This window comes from Polypterus senegalus, chromosome 3 (assembly GCF_016835505.1).
Source record: "Polypterus senegalus isolate Bchr_013 chromosome 3, ASM1683550v1, whole genome shotgun sequence".
Taxonomy (NCBI): Eukaryota; Metazoa; Chordata; class Cladistia; order Polypteriformes; family Polypteridae; genus Polypterus; species Polypterus senegalus.
Window position 1 is genome coordinate 110,711,614 of NC_053156.1, and position 13,725 is coordinate 110,725,338.

Consider the following 13,725-nt stretch of genomic DNA (forward strand, 5'->3'; position numbering starts at 1 on the left):
CTGATTATGGACTGCATGTCTGTACCTGATAAACTCTTAACAAAAATAAGTCAGGGGCTGCTATGCCGAGTCCACTATAAAGCTGCATATAATTCCAGCTTTTCAGTGAAAGCAAAACAGACAGACATGCAAGACACAAGATAGAGTACTCTTAGGTGAAAATGTAGAGCAGCACAAACAAACATGAAGAATGGAGCGGGCAACTGGCTTTGGGGTGTGAGTGAGGGCATAAAAACAGGCATAAAGATCACAAGCACCTAGGAGAGAAGCTGCTAGTTAGAGGTGTAGAGTTGCTGCACAGACTTATCAGGGATTTACTTAAGAGACCACTGACAATGAAAACTGGTAGCCACAATTACCATTCTTTTACTAAGCGGAGTATAGAATTATTATCCCACATATGAAATGAATATTAACTGATGCCGTTCTGAGTGCCCACATGCATGAAATACATTTACCATGCTTAATCTAGTCCTTGTTTTTTCACCATCTATCAAACCCAGAGCATTTAGCACTATATCATAAAAATATACTGTATACTGATGGATTCACTGGGTAATTCTTAAATTTAGGTTATAAAAGACGACTGCTTCAATATAAATTACTAAAAGTACAGTACTTTTAAATAAACAAGACATGATTCAAATGCATTAGGAAACAGCAGCCTTTTTAATTTTTTTTTCTTATAATGACCTTAACAGGAGTGAGAAATATGTTTTTGAGGCTATCAAACCTGTGTTAATTTCTTATTAAATGCAGCATCTTTTTACAAACTTATTAAAACACATTTCAAACATTAGCACCATAATCATTCACCCTTTCTCTCCTCTTTCAGAAGTTAAAGTTAGTCACATGCAAAATACTATGTACCAAGGAAGCACGAGTTCTGAAATAGAACAAAGCGAGGAAATTATCAAAAATCATAAATTTGGAATCTGTGAGAAATACAAGAACTCTACAGATAAAGATTTACCATACTAATTGCGTACTATCCTTAATCATAATAATTGCATATTCTTTCTTTACTGCATGCATTTCTACTAATACAAAGGTACCATAGTAATTCTACCATTCTATATTTGCAACTTATTCTCATATGGATATCTAAAAGCTTACTTATGCCAATGGTAAAGACAAAAAAGGGAAATGGCCTTGTGCTGAGACAAAATAGCATGATGTAGGTGAGGTTAAGACATTTAAAGCTCTCTTAAATATGTGATTTATGCTGAACAACCAACACTGCCTCTTAAACAGTACCACTTGGCATACCGAATTTAAATGTCTCAGTTTCTATTCCCTGAGAAAATTGCACATTCAAATCACTAGAGGGGTATCTTAACTGAAACATGGGCCTCTTTTATCTGTGTACGTCAGAAGACAGAAGAAAATTCAAGTAAAGGGTTTTGTCAATCAAACTGGATGCATTATTCTAACACTCCAACAGCACTTCTCAACCCCAGCCGAAACAAAACTGAGCAAAACAGCTTATTCTTAACAACAGGGCATCTGATTTGCACCCTTTCACAATGAAAGTCATCCATATTTGGAAATACCATTGACCTATTTGGGACAACAGTATGTCATAACTCTTTGCAAAAGTGGAGTATTCCAAGTCTTTAACATACATTTTAGCACATGATTATATCCTTACTCTGCATCTTCTCTACAAGCAGCTTACATGAGCAATCTAAAGCCTGCTACTGTAAGCTAACCACCAGGTCCTACCCAATAAAGATTTGTACTTGGCTTGCTTAATACCTTTAGTTACAAAATAATCTTCAAGATAATTATTTTTTTCACATTGTATGTTAAAATACAGCTTTACCTATACTCAACTAACTGAAAAATACCATCACAACATTCTTCAAGAGCTTTATTACAGTGTAAATGGATAGTCAACCCATCAAAAAATATACAGCGAATACAATTTTGCAAAGTGGTCAGAGCTTTTGGCAGAAAAATGCTGTATTCTATTGCCAGACATGTGTGCAAGTTCCCTCCATGTCTACATGCTTCTTTGAAAGTCAGCAGTCTCCCATGTCTCTAAAATCTGTGGGTTACATTTTCTGATGAATCTGAATTGGCCCAATGTGAACTTGTGTGCCAAAGTGTGATGGGCTGCCTCGTACCAGATGTTATCACTATAGGCTCTGAATTATTGTTTAGTTTTGGAAAAAAATAAATATAAATGATCTTTCTTTTATTTTATCACAACTGGATGCTATCCAGTGACCTGAGACAAAGAATGGAGTCCTTTGGTATTGTGTCTCTTCGGAGAATCCTTGGATACCGTTGGTTTGACTTTGCGTTGAATGAGCGGTTGCTCATGGAGTCCCAAATGAGGCACATTACCTGCATTGTGAGGGAATGTCAGTTACGCCACTACGGCCATGTAGCGCGATTCCCTGAGGATGATCTGGCTCGCAGGATCCTCATTGTTGAGGACCCGAGTGGCTGGACCAGGCCAAGGAGGTGATCACATAATGGCTGCAGCAGATAGACGGTCATTTCTGGAGTGTGGGACTGGACCACGTGTCTGCCCGGGGTTTTGCCAACTAGGATCCTGACCTGTTTCGTCGTGTGCTGGGTGCAGCAACCTGCTGCACCAGTGCATGCTCCCTAACCTGACCTCACCTGACTACTTCTACAATCATCTACCTTGTATTCTTGGTAGCTGTATTGCTTGCTTTGAATGTTCATCCTTGAGTAAGTCAGTATCAAAATTCCTTGCTCATAAAATCAAATTTTCATTTAATATGGAAAGAAAATCATGAAGTTTTAGCTTATTTAAATACAGTAGCATGATGGAATGACAAAAAAGCTGGCTTTTAACAGATGATATACTGCATTTCACTGAAATATTCTCAGCAAATATTAAACCTCCACTAAGCTCAATTTACCTGTGTGAGGGCCAAGTAGTTTTGCTGCCTAGCCATTATTCATGCAGCCTGACTTTATGCCAATTTCTTATGTTGTGTGCTCAATTTCAATGTTTTTAATTGAAAAAAAAAAAAACATGTTGGCAGCATAACAGTTAGGTTTATCCTTTACCTTCTACTACAAACCTCTAGCCCAATTGCCCAATTGCCCAAACACAAATTTCTAAATATTGTTCCTTCCTTTTCTACTAAATTGCTGATGCACGCGTCTAAGTTCAATATTAATGTCTGGTTACATGGTGCATTCCCTTGAGTGAAGCATACCAGCTGGGTTCATAGTAAACAGTATTTCCTATGCACAGATGCCAAGTCCTCCTCTATCTGTAATCCTGAGGAAGCAGATTCATAAAATAGATAAATGTACAGAATTAATGACAAACAATATGATTACGTGTTATTAAGAAACATGAGTGTGTATAAAGAAAGCTCATGTAGAATGTATATACAAATCAAGCCCAATTAAACTCTTTCCTCTCTTGTTCATTTTCACACCACAGTGCCACTTTGAGTATGATTATAAGGCAGCATTTGAATAACAATTTTCAGGTGCTTCAAGCTTTTTACATGAAAGTTCCTTAAGATCTCTCTATGAACAGACTTCAGGTGGGAGCAAACTATCCGTGGCCATTTATGAATGACTCAGATATGCTACCAAAAAAATATAACACAGTCAGTCTTTTTAAACATAAAAGTCCTAACTGAATGCAGCTTAAAAAACTGATGCATAAATAATAATAATAATAGAACATTTTATTTATATAGTGCCTTTCCCATGCTCAAATAAGAGATTTAAAATCAGACAGGAAAGTCCACAACTGGCGTTAGCGGAGATGCATCCTGCTGTGCTTCCTTCATATCAGATTCATCACTATACATTTTTTCCACCTTTATTTTTTACATTTAAGGTCTTAGGCAGGTTTATCCTGGCTCAATGCAGGTACCAGCACTCAATACCAGTCCAACACAGGGCACACATTGCTAGCACGTGTTCAAAGTAAACACACTGATAAAATGACATGGATATCAAGATCTTCTGTTATTTGGATAATTCAACTATGCCATAGTCCGCATGCTGCGCTACCAGTAATTATTTGCTGGGAAATGCTTAGGATACTCCACAGGGCCAAAGGAGACATAACCAAATGTTGCTTATCACTGAAGTAGAGAATAAAACAGCAATAATGATCTTTAAATTGAGAGAAGCAAATCTAATGTTTACACAGATTTACAAACAAACCTCATCAATAAGATTGGCAAAGTCTTCACAAAATAGGAAAATGTGTAGCTTGGAATGAAATGTTCTCAAGGGTTAGATAACTAGCAACTCAAAACTACTGAAAAGTAGGAATACCTCATTATTTAACTAATTCTGATTTGTGGATCCCATATTTTACTTAGAACCAAAGCTTGATGAAAAACACAAATCAGATGCTGGGCAATGACTGAATAATTAGCACAAAATAATTATCAATTATATGGGACCTTTCAAAATTAGTGCTTCCATAAAGTATATTTTGAGTATACAGTGGAAATGAACTGGTACAGAACACAGGTACTACAAAGATGAAAGGTGATTAATTACATGACCTTTTGGAAGACACACTTCTCCACCTTATTAAGAAGCCTACTCTAATGGCTGGTTTCATAAAAATGAGTACACAAGACAGCAAATGAAACATAGACATAAGCTGTGATGTTCTTAGATGAATTTTTGCTACTAGATGGGCACTCAGCCTGGTGTTATACTTAGGAGTGGGCCCTTTTGTGTGTCTTACGCCACCTGTCTGTCCACCCTGATTAGGAAAAAAGTTTTGAAAATGACAACAAAGAGGTACATTGGAGATTGGGTTTTGAGTCAGGTTTGAAGTTTTCAAATTCTGCTCATGTCTGCATGGGTAAATTTTGATGACCTAGAGAAGTGTGCCACACATTTTTTTGGATATAATGCTGCCAGAAAAGATTCCAGCAGATGCAGACAATGGGTGGCATAAAGCATAATTCTGAACAAGATGGCAAGCTCTCTTAAAGGTAGTTATCTGCTTATCCTGGAGCAATTTATTTTCTACATAAAGGATGTTATACACTGTGACTTTAATTTCCCTGTACAGAGTTCCATTAAGACAACTGTTAACACTGGTTTCTTTTGAAATAAAAAGCAAAATGCCTAAATGACACAGTCGGTAAAGCTTACTGCTATTTAAGGATACAAGGATCACACAATAAATACACATGATTGAAGTCTGTGGGCCATTTCTTAGGGGAAAATCAATCAAAGAGCACAATGATAATATTTATACAGATAAAGCACTTTTGGATCGTGCTCAACATAGAGAGTGATCAACAACAATACATAGCAAATATATTCAAAATATTCTTGATTTTTTCCTTTTGTAAACTTTTCAAACTGATAATTGTATACAGTAAGAATAGGCATGGGAATTTCTAGTGAACCATGCAAATGATATTATCCTGATAACTGAATCATCATACAATACGATTGTGTTTTTTTTAGTATTAGCTATTTAAAATATTAGCTATTACAATTCCAATTCTGTAATTTATTTTTACTTTTTGTCATTTGACCAATCATATTCCTATACTAATAAATGTCTCAATCTTTTACACCAAATATAAAAAATCTTTTTGTCAATACACCCCAATTAAATGTGTTCTCAAATTTGAAAACAGATTTGAAGGACTTTAGCAGTCTTTATATTAACAGCAGGAATACTCAACTCAAGTTTACAGTACATATTCGTAAAGTGTCTAAGCTATGCTCCACATAGGTCCTTGGTAGATGAGCCTCTTCTAAGAAAGCTGTCAACTAGTAATTGAGTTTAGAACCTTTCATTTCTAAAATTTATTTGAATAACTACAAAAGCATATTTAAATTTCTTAAGGCTATATTGAGGTACTTTGTCATAAAATACATAACATAATATTTTCACAATAACATTCTTTATAAGCACAGTGTGTTTTCCACTATTCATTTCTGAAATAATAATAAAAGTGACACAATAGTTAGCCTTGAGGAAATAATAAACTTTTGATAATAAATGTAATGAGCCTACCAGCTAGATACATTAAAATCTGTCTGAAAAGCTACTCAGCTTATTAATACAAGGTATTATTTATTATCATTTTTATTTTTTTCCCTGCTATGAGACATTTAAAATGTTCCCAAGCCACTGCAACAGAATCAAACTTAGAGGTCCATCTAATACTACCCCCACTCCTGCGCCTCCTTTTCACAGGACTGAGAAATGTGTACATCTGGAACTGTTTCAGAACTCTCTGGGGATATGAAGCTGTGGGTTGGATACTATCCATAAATTCCCCACATTCTGCACTTAGATGATATCCCCACAACACACCCAAATCCCCACACCCCAAAACTTGGCACAGTCCTTTAGTTAATCATTTTACTACAGCTGCTACCCTGCAGTGGTTAGCTTTAGGGAAAAGGGGGAAAAAAGTTTGTTTGCAGTCAAACTAACATATATTATTTTGAGTCATCAAAAATTATCTTTCACGCTATTTAGTTCCCAGGCTTTTTGGGGGAATGAAAAACTCTCCAGCTGCTACCCAGTAACTTTACCATAAAATTGTTACTCTCTTTGAGTTTCAATTTGCTTTGTGATGCTCGGTGCTTTTCCGGGTACTATACTGTTCCTGCCAGTAAATTGTTAGATTCATCTTGCATGTTGCTATGTTCTGCAATAGTGAACATATTTGCACCAAAATACAAAGGTGCCATTCCAGAAGGCCTGCCTGTAGACATGCCATCTGAGTTAAAACATTGCACAAAGCAGGAAACACACCTTCTTCTAATTACAACCCTATTTTAAAAAACAATGAAAATCTCACCAGAAGCTGCACCTTCACATTTTGCTACAGTCTAACATATAATGCTGGGCTCCAGTTATAAATTCTTGTTATACTTATGTGGCTTCTATTAACATATCCATGTTAAGTTGTGACATACGTTCCAACAGTGTAGGACTGTGATAAGTAAAAGAAACTGTCAGATCCTAACTAAAAACAATTTGAATGTGACACTAGATAAAATCATGTTTTTTCTTTTGCATATATATTTTATCCTGTTGTTTTGTCAATAAAGGTGATAAATGTGTGGCTTAACTGGTGTTAATGTCACTGTATTAACAAATGCTGAAATTTTAATAAGGATTTGTGAAAAACTGATATCTCCATTCTTACTGTTTAACATTTGTTGGTAACGTTTAATTTAATTTTGACAATAAAATTATGGCAGGGTCACCTGGACTTGGGAGAGACACTATTTTTGTTCAGTGGGTAAAATGATAAATCAGACTCCACATAAGTAATTGACATGTTTCGTGATGAAAGACTTGCAAGTTCACACAGCCTTTAAATTAACTAATACGTCTCTTAAAAGGGCACTTTTTTTCCAAGTCCCAAAGTAGATCTGAAATATAATAAAGCGGCACATGGGCATGCATGCCCAAAGGTATGCTTAGATTACTACAGGGCCAAAAGGTGTGCCTGAGCAAACCACAAACAGGCTGGTGGAACCATGTATAAAGAAAATTTGACATACTAAAAAAGGAGTATTTTTCTATATATGAATTTAATTTGAGCATATCATGGAAAATTGGAAAAATGTAACCATGATGACTAAATCAAGTTGTTTTTTTTCACAACAGTGCCATTTGCTGGGAGTTGGGGGCCGTATCCCATTTCCCTATAATAGGTATATCAGTCTGGTGTCTATCAATGCTCAGTTTTTAATTATTACAGTATATATATTTGGTATTTTAAACTCAATATACACATAAAGTTATTGTCAAACGCTGTACATGATTTGACATTTTACACCAGTACCTGTTCAGTGCTATCAGTGCTAAATTTTATAAAAAATAGTTTATTCATATTTGGTATTTTCATTTTTGTAATGGTCAGTAGTGCATTTCACTACATATTGTAATCTTAACTGTGTAATAAAAACAAAGACTGATTCATGATCTTGTACTGCAATAAAGTCTTTGTACAGTAAAATATTTGTATTCCGTGTGCAAATCTCAATATTCAATGCTCTCATAATATGCAAAATATCCTGTATAAAAATGATTGATAGTATTGGTTGGTGTCTTAGCAGCCAGTAGCTCCCTGCTTGTGCCCAGTGTTATCAGCACAAGCTCTAACTCTCCACTAGCAGAAAAATAATGTTGTGAAAATTGATGGGATGATAACAATGGTATCAAGGAAACTCTGATTTAGTACTCTGAAAGCATTAAATTTAAACAACATGTAAGTTTGTTTTTTTTTACAGCGTAACTCACATTTGGCTGGTTCCAAATGTATATAATTTTGTTGAACCTTTCCAGTTCAAATGCAGGGCAGAGCAGAGCTATATTACATCCTGGCAGTATCAGCTGCTTCAGGGCACCTAACATTATAGGTTATAGACTGTGGAAGGTGTGCAGAACCGGACTATATTAATATTTTTACAAAACATTTTATTGATGCAAAAAATTTCCTTCTAAATTTCTAAAATGTTTACAACCCAAATTTTAATGCACTTTATTAAAAATGACGGCATTATATAGCTTTGAATATAGAATGAGCAAATTAGCATTTTCAACCTTTGGCTAAAGGCAAACAATAGACAGCTGTACAAAGTAACGTGAGCGCCAAGGGAGGTGCATTTTGGTAACAGCTGCAGGTCTGGCAAATATTACCATCAGCCCACCCCACCCCCAACAATGCCATAATAGCCTGGGCTCTGTTAATGTGAGAAACAAGTGCAGCCCCCCACTAACACTGATAACTGCAGGACAATGTGTTTAGTGAAAGAGATGATGTTCTCACTCAGACTGTCACGCATAAGACAAGTACTGTAGTGTATAGGAAGAGTCGCTTGTCATTGTTAAGCAGATGACTACCGGTGCCACCTATAGAAGGTGTCCTGTACTTAAAGAAAAGAGCCATTTAAAAATCAAGCATGCAAATTAAAACCAGAAAAAACTGGTTAGTATTTTTTAAAACACTCACCACTGCAGAATTTAAAACACAGCCTTATTAATCAGAAGAATTAATTGAAAGAATGTGAACAATAAAAGCATGCCCATAAATTATTATTCTAACCCAACAGGTTTATTTGTATTGGCATTTTAAGAATTCTGAGTAAATCAAGATAGCAAATTCATGAAAAATATTTTTCTGTTCTTCTCAATTAGTTAATCTATGATACTGTCTGTTTATTTGAAGTGTTAAGTGACGTTCAGTTCTCTGGCATATTTGTGGGAAATATTGTAAACCATATTATGCAAATGCTCACCAACAAAATCACTATGCTATAATATAACATGAGCAAATAATCTTACACACAGTCTTATACTGCAAGCATTAGTAAGCTATTTTATATTTCAAATATGTTATTTATACAAAGAATCTAATAAAGAGTTCTACACATAAATCAGTGATTCAGAAACTGAGCAGTATTCATTCATAACTTAAACAATTGTACTTCAGCGAAAAAGTTTTTGGACAGGAAGCGACCAATATGTGGTGTGAGTTTTACAAAATGAAATCAGTGATATATATACTATATAGTGTTTTATTAATACAATACCAAATAAGCAGTTTTCATTACAATTTATTTTAGTTGGACAATACTGGTTTCTTTTAATTCATTACCTAAAAGAAATATCAGTAATGGGTTGAATCTTGCTTTTGGTAAGCTGCTTTATAACAGACCATTGCTGCAAAGCTATGTGCACACACTTAAAGTAAGAATGGAATGGCTTCTCTGTAAAAGTGGAACCTAAAGGAAAAGTAAAATGAACAATTTTCCCATTGCTACTGTAGTTTCATGTAACTTAATTTATCTCAAGATTAAAATAACAGATATTTATAAAAAATTTACAGACTGGTAATTTTAGAATAAACACTTTAGAGCTCTAAACAGTGTTTAATCCTTCCTTGTGCATAATAAGAAGTATAATGTGTTATAGAGTAAACATATCATACATCCATTGTAATAATTTCTGAAACAACTTTATCCAAAAACAAAGGCCACTAAAAATACACACATTTAAGCTATAGCCCAAGATATACATACTGCAAAACTCGTCATCATGCTGTCCTGTTATTCAACTCTACCATTGGTTGTAAGAATTATATAATGCAATTCAACATCATTAAATGATTGTGATTTATTATATTAATCATATCAAATATCTAATTCATAATGCCCAGATAAGACAAGTTGCTAAATAAATGAAAAGGGTGGGGTCAAGTAAATAGTTCATTAAATTTAAGCAGCCTTTAAGCATTTTGTAAGATGCCTAAAAATATTTTTATTTTTTGACAGTTCCCTTTTTTACATTAATATATAGTATTTAAGTTTTTTAATAACAGCTTCTTGGTAATTTATTATTTTAGCATTACTACTTATAAATGTTCACAAAAGTTGAATAACAACAGTAATTAATAATGTCCATGATTTAATTACATTAGCAAATATGTCATTACAACTGCTATATTTCACTCCACAGTATTATGATTTAGCATCTGTAACTTAATCACAGGGTTCAACATTGAGGTTTGTTTTACTCATGAACTGTGAGAAATATAATTAACAGTAAAAAGCAGATCATTGATGATTCATTTGATTAAAGAATACGAACACATTTTTCACACATGAGATGAAGGAAATTGATACTTCCAGGTGGCAAAACCTAAACTTCTCTCTACCCAGCAGATGTCTCTGCTACAGTGTAAATGATCTCAGCCAATGACATGTACTATAGTGAAACAGACACACACGCCTAAAACAGCTGGAAAGTTTCTACAATGCACTACACAGACGTATGACTAGCTGTGAAAGTGATTGGTAAAGAGGAAGGAGGGCAGGAAGAATAACCAAATTGTTTATTTGTTGAACTAAGAACATACTGGCCATAAACTGATATGGCGTGAGATATTTAAATGACTTCACAGGATGCTTATATCCTCTAAATCAAATAAGCTATGAGTATTAAGAGTATTAAAGCCAACATTGGGAATGCTAAAGTATTGCTACAGCTTGCAAAGATGTTCATAAGTGAAAGTAAAAAGATTTCTCACAAGTATGTTTTGTGCTGAAGGTTTCAGTAATCTTTATGTGTATCTATGTAGTTTAAAAAAACAGCTATCCTAACTGTCTTGCAATATCAGTTATAATACAAAGGCTGCAATTTCAATGATTTCTGATTTATAAACAACATAAAATTCTCAAAGCCTTCATCAGTCTTCATCAGGCGTGGCTGGCTATACAGCTTAAACCTATCTCAAGCCTTCTGTTTTTCAGTATAGGAAAACCTTTTATTTTTTTCTTTTGCAGATGCATGCTGACACACCCCTTTACACACACACACACACATATATATCAAAATATACATCAAAATATCAGATGCATTTGTGACTCTAAAAATTAGTGGTTATGTCACCTTTGCACTATATATTGGGTGGTCCAGTTAAAGGAGTGTTATCCTAGAGCAACTGATTCTTTCTAAGGATTAGTATAAAGCAGAAAATAATTATGTGAATGAAAAGAAAGCTAAGTATTAATTGTGACATCAGCAATAATATCCAAATTAAATATTCTTAAAATAAATATAAGTACAAAATATGCTTTTACAACATGATATATATTCTATTATAATTCATGTATTTTAAACTTAAATTCTAAAGAAAATGAAAAAATAATGAAAATGAAAAAAATGATGAATTTCAATATGAAAAGACACGTGCCTGTAAGAATTAAAGTTAATAGTAAATAACGAATTTGGAAAGTCTCTTACCTGTGAGAGTGATTGTCCCCAGCATTTGATAAAACGATGTGAAATCCCTTTATCAGGATGCAGCAGGAAGGTTCAGACCCCTTTTTGTGCCTTCCTTTATCTGTATTTAATGAAGCCGCCTGCAGCACTCTGACTGCTTCTGCACTGTGGCAGCTCTTGCCTTCAGGAGTGCTCTGTTCTTTGACCAACTGAAAGCACAACTCTGGTCCTATCTGACACACATCCCACCAGCTGTTCTTCTTAGCCTGAAATGAGAGACTGCCTCCCCTTCCCCTTTCTCTCCCTGTCCTGTTTCAGTAGGGCTGGTCCATTACAGAATGACAAAGTCAGTCATGTGACAGTTTTGGGAATGTTCACCTCCCCCGCTTTGAAAACACATTGTTTCTACTCAGACCCCATGCTGTGACAAATTCCTTCACTTTTTCTCTTGATGGTTGAGGAAAAAGGTTTATCACAATCAGCTACAAGAACAGCTGAAGCACATTTGTCTAGTAGTAACAACCGAAACAACCTAAAAAGTTTAAGCTGCTCTGTTACACATGGCATGCAAACACTTTTAATACCTTAGTATGATAAATTGGCCTGATAAAAGGATGACAACATTTTCAAAGGCCATAAGGTGGGGGTTGGGAGGGGGTTTAGGGATTAGGAGGAGTGAGTAAATAAGTAAATTAAGAAGATTTTTGAAAGGGCAGTATCACCATTTTTGTTCTCTCTGCAAAAAGTATTTCATTATAATCTATATGACCAGTAAAGTTAATCCTGGTTGATCCCTCTCTGCCAGGCGGTGTTGTACACTTTTGGGGAGTTTTAGCTGGCCTTCTAAGTTGACTTCCTCTAAGCATTTTGACAGTTGTGTTACCCCTTTTCTCTTTTTTACTGATGATATTCCAGGAATAAAATGAGTTTCTAGTGTTTACAAATAATTTATCAACTACTGAACACATACTTTGCAAATGAACTAAACTTTTAACATTTTTGACGGCTTTTGTATCAAACTACATTTTATCCATATGTTTGCATGTAGTTTTATTATTTACCCTTCAGCTTTAATTTTATATCAGCTTTTGCTGTAAATATTACACTTATCCAAGTATCATTGGAAGCTGGAGAATTTCTCACCAGCAATAGCAGAAGCCCAAAACCTGTCCTGGATGTAATCTTAGTTCTTCATAAGGCACAAGTATAAATGTGCAGAAGGCAGTTAATCTAAAAGGGTATCTGTAAGGGAAACTGGAGTTTTCTAAAGAAACTCACATGAGTATAAAAAGAACATTAACAGTGCACTGAAAGTTTTCATTTGGGAACCACATTGTGGACATTTCACATTCATTTAGCAACACTACACAATACACCAGTTTCTGTCTAAACAGAGCATATTCCATTATACAGTACATGATTCCTACCACTGCAGACACAAAATGTTCTTGCCACCATGGTCAAAACATTGTACCACAGCATCAAAGGCAGAAACAAGCCCTGTCAACGAGAAACACACATCCTGAATAGCTAAAGGCACCATGTTTGACTGCTTGCCAGCCACCGTCATTGTAACCATTGAATACTGTATTGCACTACTGTGTACTACATATTTTCCATACTATTCCATATACTATACGCCTTCTGTTCTCAGAGTTGAATGATGCATCATACATTTTATGGCTGCAACTTCTGTTTTAGTTCTTACTGAAAGAACACATCCCAATAAAAATTCCAATATACATAATGCAAAGAAATTTTGCAATAAATATCTAGATCACATAACACTTGAAAATTTTGAATTAAACCTTTCACAGAAGATAAGATTTTTTCAGTTTTTACTGTAGTACTAGGGTGTAGTACCGTGTTAGCCATGTAGTGAGAAGTCAAGCAAAATGACACCTTTTTATTGGCTAACTAAAATGATTACAATATGCAAGCTTTCAAGGCAAGTCAGGCCTCTTCATCAGGCAAGATAGCAT

The 13,725-nt window shown here is 34.8% G+C and overlaps 1 protein-coding gene across 2 annotated transcripts in view; it reads right to left on the reverse strand.

Annotated features, from left to right (window-relative positions):
- The window catches only part of akap12b (A kinase (PRKA) anchor protein 12b), a 159,980-nt gene that overhangs the window by 22,693 nt on the left and 123,562 nt on the right, over window positions 1–13,725 (reverse strand). Inside the window, exon 1 of one of the 2 annotated variants that reach the window (XM_039747811.1) lies at window positions 11,765–12,023. The exons of the other annotated variant lie outside the window; for it this stretch is intronic. Within the exon in view, the coding sequence (XP_039603745.1) occupies window positions 11,765–11,789 (25 nt within the window). The 5' untranslated portion in view covers window positions 11,790–12,023. Of the gene's footprint in view, window positions 1–11,764; window positions 12,024–13,725 lie in introns of those variants that run through there. 2 annotated transcript variants of the gene reach the window in all.